At 35.3% G+C, this 23,249-nt stretch overlaps 1 protein-coding gene across 4 annotated transcripts in view; it reads right to left on the minus strand.

Moving 5' to 3' along the window:
* The window catches only part of DTHD1 (death domain containing 1), a 94,545-nt gene that overhangs the window by 50,162 nt on the left and 21,134 nt on the right, over positions 1 to 23,249 (minus strand). For all 4 annotated transcript variants that reach the window (XM_082390497.1, XM_082390496.1, XM_082390495.1 and 1 more), the window contains 3 exons: positions 12,753 to 12,917; positions 10,760 to 11,049; positions 3,468 to 3,712 (listed from right to left, as the gene is read on the minus strand). In XM_082390497.1, coding sequence (XP_082246623.1) covers positions 3,468 to 3,712; positions 10,760 to 11,049; positions 12,753 to 12,917 — 700 coding nt within the window. The remainder of the gene's footprint in view (positions 1 to 3,467; positions 3,713 to 10,759; positions 11,050 to 12,752; positions 12,918 to 23,249) is intronic.

Here is a 23,249-nt window from a genome sequence, read left to right on the forward strand (position 1 = left end):
TTTGTTTATTTTCATTTTTGTTTCCTGTGCCTTTGCAGTCAGATCTACAAAGACATTGCTAAGACCAGTGTCAAGGAGGTTATGCCTATGTTTTCCTCTAGGATTTTCTTGGTCTTACATGCAAGCCTTTAATCCACTGGAGTTAATTTTTATGCATTGTGTAAGATACTGGTCTAGTTTCAGTCTTTTGCATGTGGATGTCCAGTTTTCCCAACATGATTTATGGAGGAGACTATCCTTTCTTTGTAGTATGTTCTTGGCTCCAATGTCGTAATTTAATTGTCCGTATGTGTGGGTTTATTTCTGGCTTCTCAGTTCTGTTCCATTGATCTGTGTGTCTGTCCTTATACCAATACCGTACTGTTTTGATTACTATAGCCTCGTAATGTAGTTTGAATCAAGGTGCTTGATCCCTCCAGCTTTGTTTTCATTCTCAGGATTGCTTTGGCTATTTGGGACCTTTTGTGTTTCCACACAAATTTTAAAATTATTAGTTCTAGGTCTGTGAAAAATGCCTTTGGAATTTTGATAGGGATTGCATTAAATCTGTAGATTGCTTTAGTTAGTATGAACATTTTGACTATTTTAATTCTTCTAATCCATGAGCACAGGGTATTTTTCCATTTATTTGTATCTTCTCCAATTTCTTTTATCAATGTCTTACAATTTTTAGTGTATAGGCCTTTCATCTCCTTGGTTAAATTTATTACTACCTTTTTTTTTTATACAATTGTAAATGGGATTGTTTTCTTAAATTCTCTTTCTGATAGTTCATTATTAGTGTATAGAAATGCCACAGATTTATTTATATATTGATTTTGTATCCTGCAACTTTACTGAATTGATGAATTAGTTCCCACAGTTTTTGGTAGTGTCTTTAGGGTTTTCTGTATATATTATTATACCATCAGCAAATAGTGACAATTTTACTTTTTTAAAAATTTTGGATTCCTTTTACTTATTTTTCTTGTCTAACTACTGTAGATAGGACCTTTAGTACTAAATTAAATAAAAGTGGCAAGAGTGGGCATCCTTGTCATGTTCCTGATCTTAGTGTAAATGCTTTCAGCTTTTCACCATTGAGTATGATGTTTGCTGTAGGCTTGTCATGTATGGCATTTATTATGTTGAGGTAACTTTTCTCTATACCTGCTTTGTTGATAATTTTTATTATAAATGGATGTTGAATTTTGTCAAAATTTTTTTCTGCTTCTATTGAGATGATCATACGATTCTTATCCTTTATTTTGTTAATGTGGTATAACACATTGATTGATTTGGAGATGTTGAACTATCCTTGCATCCCTGGGATAAATCCCACTTGATCCTGGTGTATGATTCTTTTAATGTATTGTTGGATTCACTTTGCTAACATCTTGTTGAGGATTTTTGCATCTACGTTCATCAAGGATATTGGCCTGTAATTTTCTCTTTTTCGTGGCGTCCTTGTTTGGTTTTGGTATCAGGGTAATATTGGCTTCATAAAAAACTTTTGGAAGCGTTCCCTCCTTTTCAATATTTTGGAAGAGTTTGAGAAGGATAGATAGTAAATATTCTTTTGAATGTTTGTTAGAATTCATCCATGAAGCTGTCTGGTCCTGGACTTTTGTTTGCTGGGAAGTTTTTGATCATTATTTCAATCTCCTAACAAGAAATCAGTCTATTCAGATTTTCTATTTCTTCATGACTGAGTCTTAGAAGATTTTTTTGTTTCTAGGAATTTATCCATTTCTTGTAGGTTACCTAATTTGTTGGTATATAATTGTTTGTAGTAGTTTCTTATGATCTTTTTTATTTTTGTGGTATCAGTTGTAACTTCTCCTCTAGATGTAACATTTATAAATATATATGCAGACAGTATAGGAGCACCAAAATAAATAAAGCAAATATTAACTGACCTAAAGGGAGAAATTGACAACAATACAGTAATAATAAGGGGCTTTAATATTCCACTTACATCAATGATAGATCATCCATACAGAAAACTAATAAGCAAACATCAACTTTAAACAACACATTAAACCAAATGAACCTAATAGATATATATAGAGAAAGAATATTCCATCTAAAAGCAGCAGAATACACATTTTTCTCAAGTGCATGTGGACCATTCTCCAAATAGGTCACGTGTTAGGTCACAAAATAAGTCTCCATAAATTCAAGGAGATTGTAATCCTGTCAAGCATCTTCTCCAAACAACAGTGACATGAAACTAGTAATCAACTACAAGAAGAAACTGAGAAAATCACAAAAATGTGGAGATTAATCAACATGCTACTGAATAAGCAATGAGTCATTAGGAATTCGAAGACAAAATCAAAAACTACATAGACAAATGAAAACAGAAACAGGACATACCAACATCTATGCTAAAGCAGTTCTAAGAGGAAAGTTCATGACGATACAGGCTTACTTCAAGAAACAAGAAAAATTGCAAATAAGCTAACTTTACACCTGAAAGAACTAGAAAAAGAAGAACAAAAAAGTCCAAATTTAATCGAGGAAGGAAATAATAAAGATTAGAGTGGAAATAAATGAAATAGAGTCTGAAAAGACAGTATAAATGATCAATGAAACTAAGAGTTGGTTCTTTGAAAAGATAAACAAAATTAACAAAACTTTAACTAGACTAACCAAAAAGAAAAAAAAAAAAGAACTCAAATAAACAAAATCAGAAATGAAAGAGTAATTAACTCTTAAAACAAACGTGCAGGATTTGGTAAGTCTCACTGAAAATATTTTGATGTCATTTTCCTTGTCACCACATGATTTTTCTAAAATTGTTGTGTTCTGAAAGGTATTGAATGTTTTTTTTTTGTTTTTTTTTTGTTTTTTTTTTTTTAAAAAGGGATTCCTTTATTTTTATTATTTTTATTATTTATTTATTTTTAGCTGTGTTGGGTCTTTGTTTCTGCACAAGGGCTCTCTCTAGTTGTGGCAAGCGGGGGCGCCTCTTCATCACGGTGCGCGGGCCTCTCACTATCGCAGCCTCTCTAGGTGCGGAGCACAGGCTCCAGACGCGCAGGCTCAGTAGTTGTGGCTCACGGGCCCAGTTGCTCCGCGGCATGTGGGATCTTCCCAGACCAGGGCTCGAACCCATGTCCCCTGCATTGGCAGGCAGATTCTCAACCACTGCACCACCAGGGAAGCCCTTCAATGTTTTTATAAATGATTTTTTTCAGTTACTCAGAATCAGTTACAGAAAATGAATGACATTTTTTCAATAGTCATTAACAACATACTGTCAGGACCAGACCAACTTGAATTGTTCCTATTACAAAGTTGATATGGAAGAAAGTAGAAATCCTGACATGCATTCTATCACTCTTGTAGCTTATCCTTCCTTATCAACATTATTCCTATCTTTCCTTTCAACCATAAGTATCCATATGTATGCAATATTGAATTTGGTAGAGAATTATAGAGAATTAACAAAATACAGTAATTAGGGAAGTAAAATTACTCACCTTTGGCAATTTCAATGGTAATTTGCAAATTGGCAACTGATCATTGTTTTCGTTAAGTACAAGAGATTGATCCAAGTTGTGGACTATCTTTTCTTTAGGTACTTTATAAACTACAATGGTACCCTTATAATGAGGGCAGCTATAGTTTCCAAATTCATCCACCTCTTTGATTTGGAGTTCCAGTCTAGGTTTCCTTTGTAAATGAAAAATAAGCTTGTAGTCTTTTCCATAATCCTTCCCATTGCCTAAATAGAAGTAAAATGCATTTGTTACTATTAATATATACCACTTTTTTTACTTATTTTTTAAAAATCCAAATAATCATTCATTTTAAAAAATTTGTCTTTTTCGTGTCAATACCTCTTGTCAAAACATAACCTAATAAAGCAGCACTAGGCTGAGACTGTATAAATTACTAAAATGATTCTCATCTACACTTGGACCAGGTGCTCTCTAGCTGCTTCTAGATCTAATAATCTTTGATTTTCTTTTTCTTTTTTTATGCATTTGTGGGAGTCATCATCAATCTGATTTTCTTTTTCTATTCCATTTTGCTACAGCAAGAAACCATTGGAAATACTCATCTCTTTCTCTACTTAGAAAATTATTTTTACTTTTTAAGAATGATATTTTTCCTTTCCCTTAACTATTCATATCACGTTGCACACTATCACGACCTCACAACAGACATTCTAGAACTGTGTTCTCCTATACGGTAGCCACTAGCAAAATGTGGCTTTTAAAATTAAAGTTAAAACTAATTAAGATCAAAATTTCAATTCCTTAGGCGCTCTAGCCACATTTCAAATGTTCAATAGCCACATCTGTCTAGTAGCTACCATATGGGAGAGTACATATATAAAACATTTTCACCATGCAGAAATACAGTGCTGTCCTAGAACTGCCAAATGGAATAGTTTCTAGATTTAATAGTTACTGAAAACCTGGTGAATTCTCCCCAAACAAGCATATGTAAAAGTCTTCTCAACTGTCCACTGAAAATAATGGAGCTTTAGTGAACATAACATTTCACTCTTGGGGGTTTTACCATGACAGTCAGGATATTTCACCTTCTCATTGAAACAGTAAAACAGACACTACGATATTCATAAAGCAAGTGTGCATTACCCTTAGCAAAATTTAAAAGTAAGCTGTAATGTAGTGGTTATAATATGTTTCTGACATAAAGATCTAGATCCATGTTCAGCCTCTAATATTTACCTACGCCGTAATATTTATCCAGTTCTTGCACATCTCTGAACTTCTTGGAGCCTTAACTTCCTTACCTTTAAAACGAGAAATAAAAACTTACCTCCTAGGATTGTTCTGGGAATGAAATGAGGTAGTATGGATAGAATGATTGGCACAGGGCCTGGCACATAATAAAGGCTCAGTAAATAATAGCAATGACAGCAAATGAGAAGAACGAAGAAGCATTCTTACATTGTTTTGAATTTGTATGACAAAAAACAACCCACTTAAATTTTTTAAAGAACTGTCAATATGAAGCTTTTATATCTAAGTTGTAACTTTCTGCTGCTCTCAGAGGCCTGAAAGTTGACTGCCCAGAGCTTTCTCTTTCTCTCTCTTTCTCTCATGGGAAGCTTTCCCTCTTGCATTCTGTGAGAGGTGTAGATGACACTAATGCTTTTCTCCTTGTTGTGACTGCTAGAGGTCATTTTGGTGAATTTCTAAAGCACAATTAAATCTAGAATTAGAAAAACTCCAGGTTATGGAAGGTATAGGAGTATGTCCCTTTGCATAAGTCTACATTTTAGAGGCAACCTGGCTCCTTGAACAAAACAGATTCCTAGGACATCCTAGGACAGGCATGACTAGCCAGGGTTTGCTTTAAAAGTTTCATTCTGGTAAGAAAAAAAAAGAAAGGGAAAAAGAAAAAAAAGATAAATTATTTGGAGTCACTGAAATGTCATCTAGTAAATAGTAAATAAGAGTTTCTAGATCACTGTGGGAACACTTAGCAAACTTCTACTTCCATGCCACTAGACTACTACCAAGAAAAATGTTGCTACTTTTGTCCCAACAGAATATAATTTAGTAAATTTCTCCTTCCACTCCTTGAACGATACTCCCTGCCAGGTATACAATTACTCATAAGGGATAATGTATATAAGTATATAAAGATTGGAGGATGAGGCGTAGTCACATTGGTTCTACCTATTTCTAAAACTTATCTACCTCATATTGCCAGTTAATTTAAAAAAATAAAGATTTGTAATGTAAATCTCTAAGAATCACATTTATATATGAAATAAGGATGAAATTATTGAGGATCTCTAGTAATAAATAGCATGATCTTAGTGTTATCATAGAAAGTATTATGTAGACTTAAGTTGCAGTTTCACTGTTGCTAAGATGTAACACTATATTTTGAAGACCCTTTGTCACAGAAAAAAACAGAACCAAAAAAAGAACAAATAGCACAAAGAAATTGCATTATTTTATTTTTTTCTCCCACTCTGGCATATTTAGAGAAGTAAAACCAAAAGTCATTCATTACATACCAAAATTATGAAAGCAATCATTAGTTGACATTTTGAGAACCTCTTTCTTGTCAACATATTATGTACATAGTTCCTAGTAGGGATAGTAGGATAGGAGCTATACAATAAATATTTGCCATTTAAAGAACTAAAGAATTTATTTATTTATTTATTTATTTATTTATTTATTTATTTATTTATTTATTTATTTATATTTTGTGAGTTACTAGATATTTCTTATAGCAATGTATTTTCTTCTCAATAATGTGTATTGGAACATTTTTCATTGAAGACATAGGAAGTACAAACATAGACCTATATGCTTTTGCTTAGAAAAGTCACATGAAGAAGTGACATGCTACCAACACAGCAGAAGACTCTCATGAGAACCACTGGTTCAGGATATTTCTGTGTCCTAACACATCTCCACCAGTTCTAGGTACTTTCACCATAAGCATCTTTGCTGTAGACATCTTTGCCACAAGCCTTTTTTCCAGCACATTTTTGCTATATAACTATCTGGTCATAAGGCAATTTTGCGTAAAAGATAAAATAACTGGTTAACAGTTTGGTTTGACATATGCAACAAAAACATCATGACAGATGACGATGTTTTACCCCAAGAATTGGTTTCTTATTTCGAAACACACTACACTGGGGGAGAAAGAGGCTGAGACTGAGAGCCTGGCAGGCCCAGGGTTGAAACCACATTTCCCATAGAACTTTGGAACATCTGTCAACAGACATGTGACAATATGCAAAGGACAAACAGTGTAGAAGGTTTTGCAATGCAACACAAAGCTCAGTTACAAATACGCATCCCAGTATGTGGAAACGGATACCTCTTTCAGTGAAGGATGAAGTTTTAGTGAATAAGAAAAAGTGCAATGCCAAACAGAAAGATGAATAAACAAGTAAAAATAAGTGTATAAAATACTATGAACAAAAGACTTGGAAGACAAGCGCTTAGGTACAACACACAAAATAAAATCAGTTATCTGTGCAGCATTGTCATGAATCTACACATATTTTAATTGTATTTAAATATTTTGTTTCGCAGTAAAGTCTTTATAATTTTGTTATTCATTTTTCATGTTTCATTATGTGCTTTTAAATGTCCCTCTTTTATTTTTTGCCATTATACCTTTTATGGCAAAATTGCCTTATGGCTAATTAGTTATGCAGTAAAAATGCTTGCGGCAAAGATGTATATGGCAAAGATGCTTATGGCGAAAATACCAGAAACAATTTCTAATACCTTTGCCTCTAAGGCTCCATCATCCCTTGCTTGATTCATTGTAATGGCTCATTAACCTGTCTCCCTGATGCTACACTTGCCTTATACCATCTAATCTCAACACAGATATAATCTGACCCAGATCATGTGACACCCCTGTTGAAAATCCATCTTGGCTCCCCACTTCATTTAGAATAAAAGGAAAAGTCCTTGAAATGGCCTTCAAGGCATGACCAGTACCTACCTCATCTCCTCTAACTCTCCTCCCCTCCCTCTCATCCAGCGATCCCAGCCTTCTTGCTCTGCCTGGGACAAATTCTCCTGAGATAGGATTATGGCTTGCTCTCTCCAAGTCTCTGCTGAAATGGCACTTTCTCTGACGAGTCTATTTAAAATTGCAAATCTTCCACTCTCTCTGAGACTTTCTATTTCCTTTCCTTTATTCTTCTGTAAGGAACTTTCCACCTCATTAAGCTGTACATTTTATTATTTACTTGCTTCTCCTCTGTGTCTCTCCAGTAAAATATAATGTACATAAGGACAGGAAATCTTTGTTAAATGAGTAAAAGGAAGGTCATTCTAACATTCTAACACGTGTGTCTGGGAAAACTATTTCTCTGGGCCAAAGGGTATTTGGGGCAACTTGGACACACACAGACCCCTTTGGGGCATTACTCGATGTTATGAGTGGTGCCAAGGTGTCATTATATAAAATTCTGTCTGTCCGTTTCCTAACACTTTATGAATTTTCTGAGCACTAGGGGCTTAGATGTGATGCAATAGAAAGCTTAAGTGCTGAATCAACAGCTCTAACCTAGAGAGAGAAAGCAGATTCTAGCTGTGTCCAGAAGAATGCCAAAGGCCAATATAAAAACCAAAGGAACACCTAGTTTATTTTCTCTTAGAAGTAGAAATAATCTCCATGTCCCAAGGTCCTCAGTCAAAAGAATCATCTGTATTCTATATAAGGAATATAGAGATTTTGATATTTCTCAGAGGGCAGTCATCTGAATTTATTAATTAAAGTTTTAAATACTTTTAATCACATAATACTATAATGTTAAGTTTGTTCCAAAGCTTTTGACTTCATTCTTCAAACAAATACTTCTTCTAGCTTTTAGGCACCTCCCTAAAATAAAGCAGGCCCACCAATAAAACAGGCCCTCCTTTCATGGCACTGTAGTCAGAGACACTGACATTGATCAAACAATTAAAAAATAAACAGAAGATTATATCTATGACAATGTCCACTAAGAGAATTACACAAGGATCTGAATAAGTAAAATAAGAACAGATGTAATCAGGAAAGATAGGAAAAGTTTCTCCAAACATGATCATTATAAATGAGATAGGAAAATACAGTAAGAGATGACTGGAGAAGAGGGTGGAGATGGATTGAGGGGAGGACCTCCAGGCAGACAACCTCTGGCAGTTTGTATCTGAGATTCACAGAGGCTACCACAGGCCCTGATGGAAGGATGAAGTATCAATTCTTTACTGAGGGTCTTGTTCCTCTTAGATGGAGAAAATCCAGTGAAGCTCCAGATCTGGCCGTAAGTCTCTAGAAAAGGCAAAGGAGAAAGGATCCTGGCATCCTGACTGACTCATTTTCTTTGAGTGAAGAGGAGTTCTTCTTCATTCCTATATGGAGGGACCGCACACATGCTGCCTGTCTCCAGGCACTCTTATTTTAGCATATACTCCCTATTCCCCATTATAGGCAATAGTACACTCAACTGTTGCCTTTGAGAAGCACAGTAACTCTGTCCTGTTTGGAGCAGGAGGTAAACACAGCTGCTGTCCCAAGTACTACAGGAAGTCATTTGCATCACTAGTTTGGGTGGGACACTTCCAGGTTTTGACTCTCTTCTTAGAGGGATTATCCTAGCGTAGTTTCTACTCCAGAAGCCAAGTAGGAAGGGATATCTTCCACCCTTCCTTCCTCTCCTCCTCTCCTTTCCCTTCCCCTTTTTCTGACATTCTGTCACTCACTCCATAGGTCCCATCAGCTGGCTCAGATGGCTGAGACTCTGCATGTGAAAGTGGAAGACATACTTCAAATTGGGACACTTTGAATCTCACTTATTGCTGAGATACCAAAAAAAAAGGTCAGCTTCAGCTTTAAGCCACATCGTTTTTGAAGCCACAGAGAGCAAAGAGCCAGTGGAGCTTAGAGTAATTTCCAGAATTAGAGAGAAAATAGGCACCATTTAAAAATCAATGAGATCTATATTAATTTATAAGTAAACAGAGACTCTTACTTCAAGTCAAGTCTATCACAGGACTCCTGGGCCAGAAATTCCCACAAAACCCATTCCTGAATTTCCCCCACACCTCATCTTTACATGCACACTGTTCGATATTATTCTGCCTCAAGGAAAGGAGTTAGAAAGGAAAAAGGGTTGAATCAATACAAAAGAAATGGCTGTGATGGCAACTCCCCCAAAGCTCTTTTTCTTTCTTCTCTCACACAGTTGTTTTCTCTCTGTGTTCTTCTTTTTCTTCCTTTTCTCTTTCTCTCCTTTTATCTCTTCTGTCTCACCCATCCCCTCACTTCTCCCACATCTCCTGCCACCTTTCATAGTCACTCACCCTGTTTGTCTTCCTCAGCATCATCATGTATTCATTCATTCACTACATATTTATTGAAAGCCCTTGATATACCAGGAACTATTCTAGGCTCAAGGGTACACAGTAAGAAAGACACAGTCACTGCCCTAATGGAATTTACATTCCAGTGAAGAACATAAATATAGGAATGAAAAGTATATAAACAAATAAATAAGTAAAGTAATTTCAAGTTGTGGTAAGATTTATAATGGAAATAAAAGATCACTAGATAAATATAAAGATAAGAGGTAAGCAGGGTATGTCATCTGGATCTAAGGTTCTTAACCACTTTTGTGCCATGGTCCCTTTTTGACTTTGGTGAAGCTTATTGATTCCTTCCCAGAGTAGTCTTTTAAATATATAAAATAGAATAACTGGAATTATAAATAAGACAGTTATGCTGGAATATAGTCTATCCACACATCTCTTGGGAGTCCACTGACCCCACGTTAGATTCTCTGTAGGACAACATAGAGTTTGGGTATTATTTAAAGTGGAATAGGAGGTAATTACAAAGTTTTAATCAGGGGAGTAATAAAGTATGACTTATATTTTTAAAAGATCACTGTTATTACTCTATGGAAATATTGATACATTCCATTTCACATGGCTAATAGTGAAAACAGAGGAATATTTAGGAGGCAATAACACTGGTGTAGGAAAGAGATGATCCTAGCTTGAACTCAGCTATACAAATTATGGAGAAGACTATTTCTAAAAGTGTCACTTAGGGTCTGCCCATTAAGGAATGTGCATGCCCTAAAAAGAGAAGAAACAGACTGGAAAGAAAGAAGTAAATAAGTCCTTTTTCTCTTCCTACTTTTCCAAAGCTTCCTCTCAGTTCTTTGAAGATTTCCTTAGTAAAACATGTTTAGTGGACTCCTTCTGAAGCTTGTGCCTGATAGCCCATAGCATATGCAAAAAGATTTCTTGATACTTACTTGAAGCAAATATGTTTCCAGTAAACCTTAAAAGGAGTTGTTCTCCTTCTTTCACTTGGAAATGGTGAGATGGCTCTGGAGGACCACTACACGCTTCCAAGTGCAAGTTCCTAAGCACCTGATGTAAATCTTTAGAAGGCACCACTAAAATAATGATTCTATGTGGGTTGTCTTTCTGGTGATAAAGTACAATGCAAACAGTGGTGCTGAGCATGGCTTCCTCCAAAGACTTCACAAAAGAAACCAAATAGCTATTGTCCACAATGGAAGACGGTTGAAGCACTATAAACCTGCGTGGAAGAAAGAAGGAGTAACCTGAGGGAAAGAGCCAGTTTCAAAAATATCAAGAATAACTAATAACACCCCCCAAAAGGCATTATTAACCAAACCTCCTTTAAAAATCAAGCATTCTGATGACTAATTGATTAAATTCATAAATGACTTGAATGAAACTCTTGGCAGTCAGGAAACCAGCTTAAACAAATCAAGTTCTAAAACAGATGCCCATAAACAAAGAAGTCATCCAGCCCCAGCTTAGCTCTAAATATGGCAGCATATTTTAAATTATATTTTAACTAGCATTACCAAAGAGTATTACTTCAAAAAGAGAAAGATGATCGAGATAATCTGTTTACTATCAATAGGACAAAAAATATATGTCATTATTAAGTGGGGATTGAAATATTCATCTCTGTCACTGTGTGATAAGAGTTGTTATGGTGGACGCTGTATGGGTTGAATTGCGTCCCCTTCACCCAAGTCCTGTGTTGGAGGCCAAATCCCCAGCACCTCGGAATGCAACCTTATTTGAAGATATGGTCTTTACAGAGGTAATCAAATCAGTGTGAGGTCATTAGAGTACACCCTAATCCAGTATGACTGGTGTCATAAAAAAAGAAATTTGCACACAAATACGCATACAGAGAGAATGCCATGTGAACACAAAATGAGCCATCTATAAGCCAAGGAAAGAGGCCTGGGACAGATCCCTCAGAGTCCTCAGAGGAATAAACCTTGCTAACACCTTGATTTTGGACTTCTAGCATCCAGAAATGTGAGACAATACATTTCTGTTGTTTAAGCCACTGAGTTTGTAATACTTTATGATGGCAGCCTAGCAAACTAATTCAAATCCCTCTTCCTGGTCTGGCCCACCCGTTGCCCAACTGTTCTCCAGAAAATTGCTCTACAAGAGCCCCCTCCCCCAGAACAGCCCCACATCCACAGACAAAGACTAACTGATGCAAGAGTGTAAAGCCAGCCTCCTTGGTACTCACACTTCAGAGCTCCCCTGAGGTATCAGGCTGAGGTAAAACTTCAGCTCAAGCCATAGTTTCTCCCACTTCTTCCCTTACCCTCCCTGCTTTCTTTCATCACTCTACAGGAGTCCCCTGGGAGCCCTCTCTCAAAGAATCACTTGCATTCTCATCTTAGACTCTTTTTCTAGGGAACTGACCCAAGACAATTATAGATGTAAGCTCTTCCTTTATGAGATAAAGGCTATCTTTGGACATGTGATTGCCCTTTCTTTATGAGTGTCTACTTCTCAGGAACGTTAACATGTCTAACTCTTCTCATAATGAGCTGTCTAGAAAACATGGAAATGAGAAAGCAAAATGAGGACACTGGAATAACAAATTCAATTTATATATACATAGGAGATAAGCATGATATGAATGGTTAATTACTATCTCCATGGAATTTCAGAAATGAAGGTGCTATTTTAAAACTATTTTGGAGTTAGAAGAAAGCTGTAAAAATAAATTTAAGTTAAGAGTGGTTTCCAACAACACCTATTAAACTATCATGAATGAAATTACAGATAGCGTATTCTTGTCAGGCCTAGTTTGCATTTTAAGCACACCCTAAAGGACTATTCATATTTCTATTTGAGGAATAAAAAGTCTAATCCTATGATTCTACTTCTGTAAACATCAATTATGAACCATCAGGATATAATATCATCAATAGTTATTGTTTACTGTTGTATTACCTCTCTAAATGTTCACACAATTCAAATGATATCAAGCCACTTTCCACGGTTCTCACCACGACACCATCAAGCACAAACCAACCACTGTCTCGGCTTCTGAATCCCAATAATTTCAAAGATTCACGAGCATTGTTCCCAGGTTTTCTTATGGAAGTGCTTTTTGTCCTATATCCAGAAGCAGAAGAGAACTTGGTAAAATTTGTGGAGCATAAATCATATTTAATGCATTCATTATTTCATTAAGTGAATAATCAAATAACAATTCATTAAGTATATGGTATGTGCCAGTAATTATGCTGTGCACCAGGAACACAAAGATAAGATATATATTGCCCTTGCTCGACAGAAGCTCACAGTGTTACAGTATTAAACAATCACAGGACAAGGTGATCTGTGTGGTAATGAAGAGAATGTACAGAGTGGTTTAACAGCAGAAGGAAGGTGTTCAGGAAAGCTTGCAAAGTGAAAATGCTAGTGTTGAAGATGAGCTTTGGAGAATGAGAAACATTTTACTACTGGCAAAAGAGTTAAGGGAATATCCCAAGTCAATAAATTCACTGATGTAAACTGATGCTTTAGGATAGCCAAGTCTCGTGGTACAGCAACCATAGACTCTGGAGCAATACTGCCTACTTCCAAATTCTGAGTGGCTCTGCCTCTTATTAACTGTATGACCATGAACAAGTTATTTACCTCCCTATATTTCAGTCTTCTTATCTATAATATGAGTATAATAATATCATCCACCTCATAGGATTAAATGAGTTAAAATTTGTAAAGCACTTAAAATTGTAGTAAGGATAAATGGTATTGATATTCTCATCCTAATTCCTACAGCAGACATGGCTAATTAGCTTACTTGTACAATTCTCCTTGCTAACCTGCCCCACCCCAAAGCCTTAAAAGAGGCAGCTGTATATACTATGTGATACTTTCCCCCAACCAGAGCTGATTTCGCTAACAGTAGATCAACTTCTAACACCCAGCCAATTTGATTTCTTTCTTTGAAATTTGACTAAGAAAAAGGCCCAAAGATTGTAACTTATTGTCCTTTGGCTGTAGTGCCCTGGGCTATGAATATGAATAAGCAGAGAGATTATTAAGAAAGGAAAAACAGAGCAGATGCTAAGAGAGAAAAGGAAAAAAACCAAGGTGAAAGAAGTAGGGTAGTTTTAGAGATGGAAAAAGAGTTTAGAGAAAGCAGAGAGTACCTATTGTAGCCTTACAATAAACTCTTCTTAAATTCACTTAAATGGGTATCTGTTCCTCAAAGCTACAGAAAGAAAAATACTTGATACTGAATATCTTGCTGGAAAAAGGAAAACAAAACCTGGTCTAATGCTGCTAAAACCCACAAGGGGGACAGAACCATTCTAGCTAGGTACTAAAGAATGAAGATGTAAGTGTGAATCCCACATCTTTATTTGTGAATAGGATTAGTTACGGGTTTAAAACCATTTTAGTTTCACAGGTTGAGTTGTCCTATAAATCATAAATTAGGAACTGAACTAGATTTAAAATGTCTACTTTGAAAACTTTAGACTGTGTTGATCAACCAGATTAAAATCAAGAAGATAGGGGAAAATATAACAGTTTTTGACTTTTGGTTTATAAACACAAATACGGTAAAATTTTTAACACTTGGAAGTTAATAATCGATTAACACAGGAAGATATACTCATACTGAATCCAGAACTTTGGTCATTTACTAGAAATTGACTTAATTATGTGTAATAAATTTTTTTTTCTGATAATAACTCCTACTTTTTTCCTAATAATAGTCTGTTTTCTGTGAAAACCTACATGTTTTCAGCTGCGGTGGGGCTGACCCTACTCCCAGGTCTAGGTGGGTGTATGACCTGAGCCAATTCGTACATTTGGCATTCATCAGTGCTGTTTTCAAAATACCCAATTTCCCCCTACCATTCTGAGCACATGATAGAGTTTCACTTCCTTGTCCCCTATGGTTGAGTGGGGCCATGTGACTTGTTCTCGTTAATGAATAGTGAACAATGTCATTTTGTCATTTCCAGGCTAAGCATTTAATTACTAGTGTGGGTCTATCCAAAGCTCTTTCTTCTGCCAACATGACAGCAACCAAACAGTGGTTGCCCTTCAGCTTAAGTCTAGGAGTGAGACGACCAAGCCTGTCTTTGATGAATCAGGTTTGTGTTACCATGCCATAAACTAGGCTAGCCTGCCTTGTACAGCACATCTTCCTTTTGGTTTTAGTGATCTGTACAGTGATGGGTTTGTGACAGATTTGGAGTAAGAATAAGAGCCAGGGCTTTTATGTATACTCATGGGGAAAAGAAGTTTCCTCTTTTCTACTGAACTTGGAGTTTTGAAGACATAGCAATATTACCAGCATGAGGAATAAGCACGTTAGAGGATGGAAGTGGCACAGAGGAAGCAGAAAGAGAAGAGAGACTGGGTTTTTCCTGGTCCAAGAGAAATATTACAATAAAAATATCCCCAGATTTGTAATTTATGTGGACCGAAGAATTCCTTTTTTCTTAAGAACTTTGGGTTTGTTTTTCTGTCACTTAAAATCAAAAAAGTCCTTAATCATATTAAGGTCAAATTTAAACTATTTTTTTTTACAGTTGAGATATAATTGACATGTAACTTTGTGCAAGTTTAATATGTACAATGTGATGGTTTGATACTTGTATATACAATGTGATGATTTGATACTTGTATATATTGAAAATTATTACCACAGTTAGGTTAGTTAGCACATCTATCACTTAAAATTTAGACTTTAATATGATAATAGATACAACACATATTGAAATTAAAAAATTTAGTGACATCCTTATTTATCCCAGCTGTTCTTAATAGCACTGCAACTAAACACCTTTTTTTTAATACATACTATTCGCAAACTTTGACAACTAGTATTGCCAGGTAGTGAATAGCTCTTGATTATACTCCACAAAAGATGACATTTTGATGTACTAATAGTTCCGTAAAACATAATCAACCTTTATTAAATCAACTTGTTTATTCAAGAATAACTGACTTTGCTATTTCTTGAGTTCAAGGCTCTTTCAATGTCCAAAATTCCAGGCATTAAGGGAATTATGATTGGCCCATTTGGGGTCAAATATTCAAATATAATGAACAGGGACATTGAAGAACATGGAAGCTCCTTTAGATCCACTAGGATAGAAAATATAATTTCCAGAATTTCTGGTATAATTATCCAGAAATAAAATAGCAGGATAAACAAACCAGCAAGTGTCTTCCCCAGGCTGCCTTTTTCAAGTCTAAGAGTGTCCTGATGCATCATTCCCAGGTACAGGCCATAGTGCCACACAATTAAGATTTTTCCCTGAGATAAAAAAGATTGTTCCAAGGTACCTCAATATTTTGTCTCTGCAAGTAGAAATAGACATTACAGGGAACTTTTCAAGGATAGTTTCTTTTCTTGTTTTTTAGACTATATATTTTTAAAATTTTTACTGGAGTATAGTTGCTTTACAATGTTGTGTTAGTTTCTACTGTACAGCAAAGTGAATCAGCTGTATGTATACATATATCCCCTCTTTTTTGGATTTCTTTCCCATTTAGGTCACCACAGAGCATTCAGTAGAGTTCCCTGTGCTATAGAGTAGGCTCTCATTAGTTATCTATTTTATACATGGTATCAGTAGTGTATACATGTCAATCCAAATCTCCCAATTCATCCCACACCCCCTTCCCCCTTGGTATCCATACATTTGTGCTCTACATCTGTGTCTCTATTTCTGCTTTGTAAATAGGATCTCTGTACCTTCCTCTCAATTTTGCTATGAACCTAAAACTGACTAAAAATATAGTCTAAACCACTAATCCATCTCACTGATGACATATGATGTGGATCATCTTTTCAAATGCTTATCTGCCAACTGTACATCTTCTTTGGTGAGGTATCTGTTAAGGTTTTTGGCCTATTTTTGAATCAGGTCTTTGTTTTTTTATTGTCAAGTCTTAGGAGTTCTTTGTAAATTTTGGATAAGCGTCCTTTATCAGATATGTCTTTTCCAAATATTTTCTCCCAGTTTGTGGCTCACCTTCTCATTCTCTTGACATTGTCTTTCCCGGAGCAGAAGTTTCTAATTTTATGAAGTCCAGCATATCAATTATTTCTTTCATGGACTATGCCTTTGATGTTGTATCTAAAAAGTCATTGCCATACCCAAGATCATTTAGATTTTCACCTATGTTATCTTCTAGGAGTTTTATAGTTTTCTGTTTTACATTTATGTCTACATTCTACTTTGAGTTAACTTTTGTGACGGGTATAAGATTTGTGTATAGATTCTTTTTTTTTTTTTTTGCATGTGGATGTTCACTTGTTCCACTGTCTTTGCTCCATTGTATTGCCTTTTCTCCTTTGTCAAAGATCAGTTGACTATATTTATGTGGATCTATTTATGGACTCTTTATTCTGTTCCATTGATCTATGTGTCTATTCTTTTGTCATCAATACCACACTATCTTGATTACCGTAGCTTTATAGTAAGTCTTGAAGCCAGGTAGTGTCAGTCCTCCAACGTGGTCTTCTCCTTCAATATTCTGTTGGCTATTCTGAGTAATAGTTTCTTTTTGATTTGGAAATTAAATTAAATTCTTCCTCACTTGGCTTTCCAATCCACAGGTAACATTATACATTCTTAAGTACAAAAGTATATAATAAATTAAAAATATTTCTAGTATACTACCTCCAAATTTAATAAATATGAAAAATCATATTTGCTCAGTAAGCACTTACCTCAAAATTTTGCTGAAATCATTTCATTCTATTAAATGAGATTAACCTGTGTTGACAACATAGTACTGGCTGATCAGTACAAAGACAAATATGGTGTGTGTGGTTTTACTTTTTATAAAATTACCATTTCTTAATGTAAAACATGGTGATTATAGTTGATAACACTGTTATATAGTTGAAATTTGCTAAGAGAAGAGAGTAGAATTTAAATGTTCTCACCAAAAATTTTTTAAAAAGATTAATATGTGAGGTGATGAATGTGTAAATTAGCTAGATGGGAGGAATCTTTGCAGTGTATCCATATATAAAATCTCCATGATGTATGCTTTAAATATCTTACAATTTTCTTTGTTAATTATACCTCAGTAAAACTAAAAAGTAAATAATTAAAATGACTTTTTTAGGTGGAATCTTTTAAATATTATAAATTAAATATACAAGACACAAGATTATAAATAACAAATTGACACTAAGTAATCTAAGTTCTCTATCTCCCTAAGGCTAAACAACTAAATCCTGATAAATATGCTTTCTAATTTTTTTTTTTTTTTTTTTTTTTTTTGGCTTGCAATAAGCAGGAGGAATCTTAAGGGAATGTCCCAAATTACCCTCCAAAACGTCTGTGAAGCCAGGGTCGAATAGCAGGGGGCAAACAGCCAGGAATTATGGGATTACTATGAGGACAAATTCCTTTCCAATAACTTAGATACAGGAGAATAAAACTGTAAGTGATAATCAAGTGAGCAAAACAAGGAGCTGTGATCCTTGAGATCCTCACCATAAAAGGTGAACTTGAGAACTTGACCAAGACTCTCAAAGAGGTTGAAGTAGTCCCAGGTAAGTAGCACCTGGTTCTCAGCATAGACAAATAAATAGCATCTGGAGGAAAGCAGCTCCATTTACACCTGCAGAAATCTCATATATACATAATCACAAACAGAAGTCCCCAAACATATAAAGAGATAAATACCATGAATGACAGCCAGCAGAAGTAACAGGCAACACCCTCAAAAACTGCAGGTATCAGAATTAGTAGTTACAGAATGAAAAAACAACTATATATGAAAAGTTTAATAAGATAAAGGACAGTATCATAAAAATAAGCAGTCAGCAAGAGACTATCGAGAATGATGAGGGAAATCTGAATATGAGCTAAATAGAACCTTAAGATATAAAAAATATAATTGCTGAAAACAAAAAGTCAATGATAGATTAAAAGTACATTTTAAAGTATACAATATTTGTGGCAATTGAACTGAAATGTGAAAAAATTACACAGAATATAGTATACAGAGACAGGAATATGGAAAATGTTAAAGAGAAGAAAAGAAATATGGAATTTAGAAAGATATGGCCTAATATACATCTCATTGGAAATCCAGAAGAATGGAGTACATAAAATGGAGGTGAGGCAATATTTGATTAAAAAACGTATAAGAATTTTTCAGAAATGTGAAAATGCTGTATGATAGCACTTATATGTGGAATCTAAAAAAAAAAAACAAACTAGTGAATAAAACAAAAAAGAAGCAGACTAACAGATATAGAGAAGAAACCAGTGGGGAGAGGGAAGGGGGGAGGGACAAAGTAGGGGTAGGGGAAAAAAGGGTTATTATGGGATTATATGAAATCATGTGTGTGAAACTTTTTAAAATTGTAAAGCACTATAGAATTTTTAAAAATCTTTCATTTACATAAGTAAATAAAGTCCTTCAAAAACACAAATGAATAAGTAGTTAAACGAAGGTCTAAAAGCAATAAAATTTATTTTTTAAATCTAAAAAAAAGGGCTTCCCTGGTGGCGCAGTGGTTGAGAATCCGCCTGCCAATGCAGGGCACATTGGGCTCGAACACACAGGGTTCGAGCCCTGGTCTGGGAAGATCCCACATGCCGCGGAGCAACTGGGCCCGTGAGCCACAACTACTGAGCCTGCGCGTCTGGAGCCTGTGCTCCGCAACAAGAGAGGCCGCGATAGTGAGAGGCCCGCGCACCGCGATGAAGAGTGGCCCCCACTTGCCACAACTAGAGAAAGCCCTCGCACAGAAACAAAGACCCAACACAGCCAAAAATAAATTAATTAATTAATTTAAAAAAAAATCTAAAAAAAAGATGTAAATCCACTTATTCAGAAAGAATAATGTATTGTTTTCAGAAAAAGTGTTTAAAATTTACATCTAGATACATCATAGAAAAATTCAGAAATCCAAGTACAAAGAAAAGATATTAAAAGCAGTCAGCAAGATAAAGCAGATCACCCAAAAAGTTATGAAAATAAAATTCACTGAGATCTTCATGGCATCGATAATAAAGTCCATGAACAGTGGCATAATATCCCCAAAGAAATGAGGAAAAAATCAATATAAATCAAGGATCTTAAGCCAGATCGGTAGCTGGTCTCCAAAGATACTAACCATACCTCTCAATATTCATGCCACTGTGTAGCACTCTCCCACAATGAACTAGAGACAGTTCTGAGACTGGCTTCAATCAACAGAATATTTCAGAAATGGTGATCTGATAACCCCAGGCTTAAAAATTAAGAAAGCCTGGCAGCGTCTGCTTTTGTACTTTTGAAAGCCCTGATTCTCCATGTCAGTAGTCCAGCTATTCTTCTGGAAAGAGCCCATGACAGAAGGAGGCCATAAGGAGAAGTCAGGTGGAAAGAAAGAGACCCTGAGACTACCTGGAGAGAGAACGAGGCCCAGCCATTTCAGCATACCAGCGGATTCTAGGCTTCCAGCCACCACTGCCAGGGCTCCAGACATGTGAATAAACCCACCTTGGACTTCCCAGCCTCAGAACCATCTTACTGCAATGCATAACAGACCCTAAGCAAGATAAACCAAAGAACAATCCAACTGAGACCCCAAACAACCCACAGAATCAGGAGAACTAGTAAAATGGCTGTTGTTTGGAATAGTTTGATATGAAGAAATAGATAACTGAAACACACAGCAAAATTCTATTTCAAGAAAAACAATACACAAACAAATGCTCATGGATTAGAAGAATTAATATTCAATACTACCCAAGGTGATCTATAGATTCAATACAATCCCTATCAAAATCCCAATGGTGCTCTTTATAGAAATAGAAAAAAAATTTTCTAAAATTCATATAGAACCAAAAAAGACCCTGAGTAAGCAATCTTGAGTAAGAACAAAGCTGGGGGCATCATATGTCCTGATTTCAAAATATATCACAAAGCTACAGTAACAACAGTATGGTACTGGCATAAAAACAGACATAAAGACCAATGGAACAGAATAGAGAGCCTAGAAATAAATCCACACATCTATAGCCAACTGATCTTCTACAAGAATACCAAGAACACACAATGGGGAAAGGCTACCCTATTCAATAAATGGTTTGGGGAAAACTGGATATTCATATGCAGAATGAAATTGGACTTATCTCACACCACATGCAAAAATTAACTCAAAATGGATTAAATACATAAACATGCTGACTGGAAGGAAAATCAAAACTTTCATTGCTTAAAGTCGATGCAAGAGTTTACGTAGAAAACTTGAAGGAATTCTCAAAAACAAATATTAGAAATAATGAGAAGGTTTAGAAAGGCGGCTGGCTTCAATACCACTGTAGAAAAATCTAATGCATTCATATATATATATTTATATGAGAAAACAAAAATTTTGCATACCATTTATAATAGCAGTTAAAATTATAAGGTATCTAGGAATAAGCCTAGCAAAGTGTGTGTAGTACATATGTGGGACTTTGATAACACTTCATTGAAAGACATTATAAAACTACACAAATTGAAGCATACATTATAGGTAACAGGTTTAAAGACTTAATATGCTAAAGATGTCATTTTTCTCCAAATTGACCCATACATCAGAGGAAATTACTAGCAAAATCCCAGAGTTTGTTCTTGCGGACCTTAACGAACTGATTCTATTTTATATGAATGGGAAAGTTTCAAGAAAAACAGAAACAAAAATTCTCCTGAATAAAAAGAATATGAGGGCTTCCCTGGTGGCGCAGTGGTTGAGAATCTGCCTGCCAATGCAGGGGACACGGGTTCGAGCCCTGCTCTGGGAAGAGCCCACATGCCACGGAGCAACTAAGCCCGTGAGCCACAATTACTGAGCCTGCGCGTCTGGAGCCTGTGCTCCGCAACAAGAGAGGCCGCGATAGTGAGAGGCCCGCGCACCGCGATGAAGAGTGGCCCCCCGCTCGCCACAACTGGAGAAAGCCCTCGCACAGAAACGAAGACCCAACACAGCCAAAAATAAATAAATAAAGAAATTTCAAAAAAAAGAATATGATATGGCTTACCTATCAGATATCGACTTTTTAATTATAAAGCCTTAATAACTATGACGGTGTTAGATTGGCTCAGAACTATGTAAAAAGACTGACCAATGGGACAGCTCAGAAGAAGAAACTTGTTATGTGACAGAGGAGACTTTGCAGAATGTTAGAGAAAGAAAGAATCGTTCAATAAATCATGCTGGTAAAATGTTATCCACATGGGAAAAAAAGAATTCCTACCTCACACTGTATATAAAAGTCAATTTCAGATGGATCAAAGACTTACTTGAAATTCAAACCTTTAAAATTATAAGATAATAAAGAGGACCATTTTTATAATTTAGGAGATATAAGTATTTTAGGACTGAGCAAAAAGCACTGATCATTAAAGAAAAACATGATAAATCTGTCACATAAATATAAAAATACAGGCCACAAACTGACAAAGGATTAACATTGAGACCATAAACAATCCTACAAATCAACGTAAAAAGTTCAAAAATGAGCAAAGAAATTAAGATACCTCACATATAAGAAAACACAAATGTCTAACAAAAGCCATTATGAAAGGTGTCACCTTCATTGTAATCAGAGCATTGCAGATTAAAACCACATGAGATCCATTTTACACCTATTAAATTTTCCAAATTACAAAATCTGACAATATACAAGGCTAGAAAAGATAAAAAGCAATAGTGGGAGCATGAAATTTAGTTCTACCAGTTCGTAAAACTTGTAAAATTGTACATGTGCCTACCCTATGACTGAACATGACTTCTAGGTAGATACTCTAAAGATGTGCTTACACAAATACACTTTGAGTGAAGAATAATCATAATAGTACTATTCGTTTTAGCAAAAAAATTGAAACTACCCAAATGTCCATCAGTAAGAACACTGGTAAATAAAATACTAAGTTATTCAATAGAATATTATATAGAAGTGAAAATGAACTTTACACAATTATAAATGGAAAAGCAAGACTATAAGACTATACACAGTAGGGTACCATTTTTACAAACGGTAAGCACAAACAAAACCAAACAAGGTATTGTATAGTGATGAATAAAAATATATTGATAAAACTAAAAAATAAAAGCAAAGGAATGATTCATAATTTCCTAGTAGTGGTTAACTTTGGTGAAGATGAAGAGCAATTAGGGTAGCGAGGTAAGGGATGGGATGGGGAGAGATAAGTAAGAAGATGTAATTGTATTGATAATATCTAATTTCTTAAGTTATGTGGTAGCTTTACCAGTTTCTCCATTTTATTATTTTTTGCAATATGATGCATATATTGTACAAATATTCTTGTGTATGACTCACATATTACATTTTAATAAGATGATCTTAAAACCAATAGCATTATATAGAAATGGCATTTTTCATGCAAAAAATTTCCCATCTAACTCTCTAAAATATTTCTTGCATAATATGGAATAAGTTTCCATTTAAT

The sequence above is a fragment of the Balaenoptera borealis genome (genome assembly GCF_965194805.1).
Source record: "Balaenoptera borealis genome assembly, chromosome: 4".
Classification (NCBI taxonomy): Eukaryota; Metazoa; Chordata; class Mammalia; order Artiodactyla; family Balaenopteridae; genus Balaenoptera; species Balaenoptera borealis.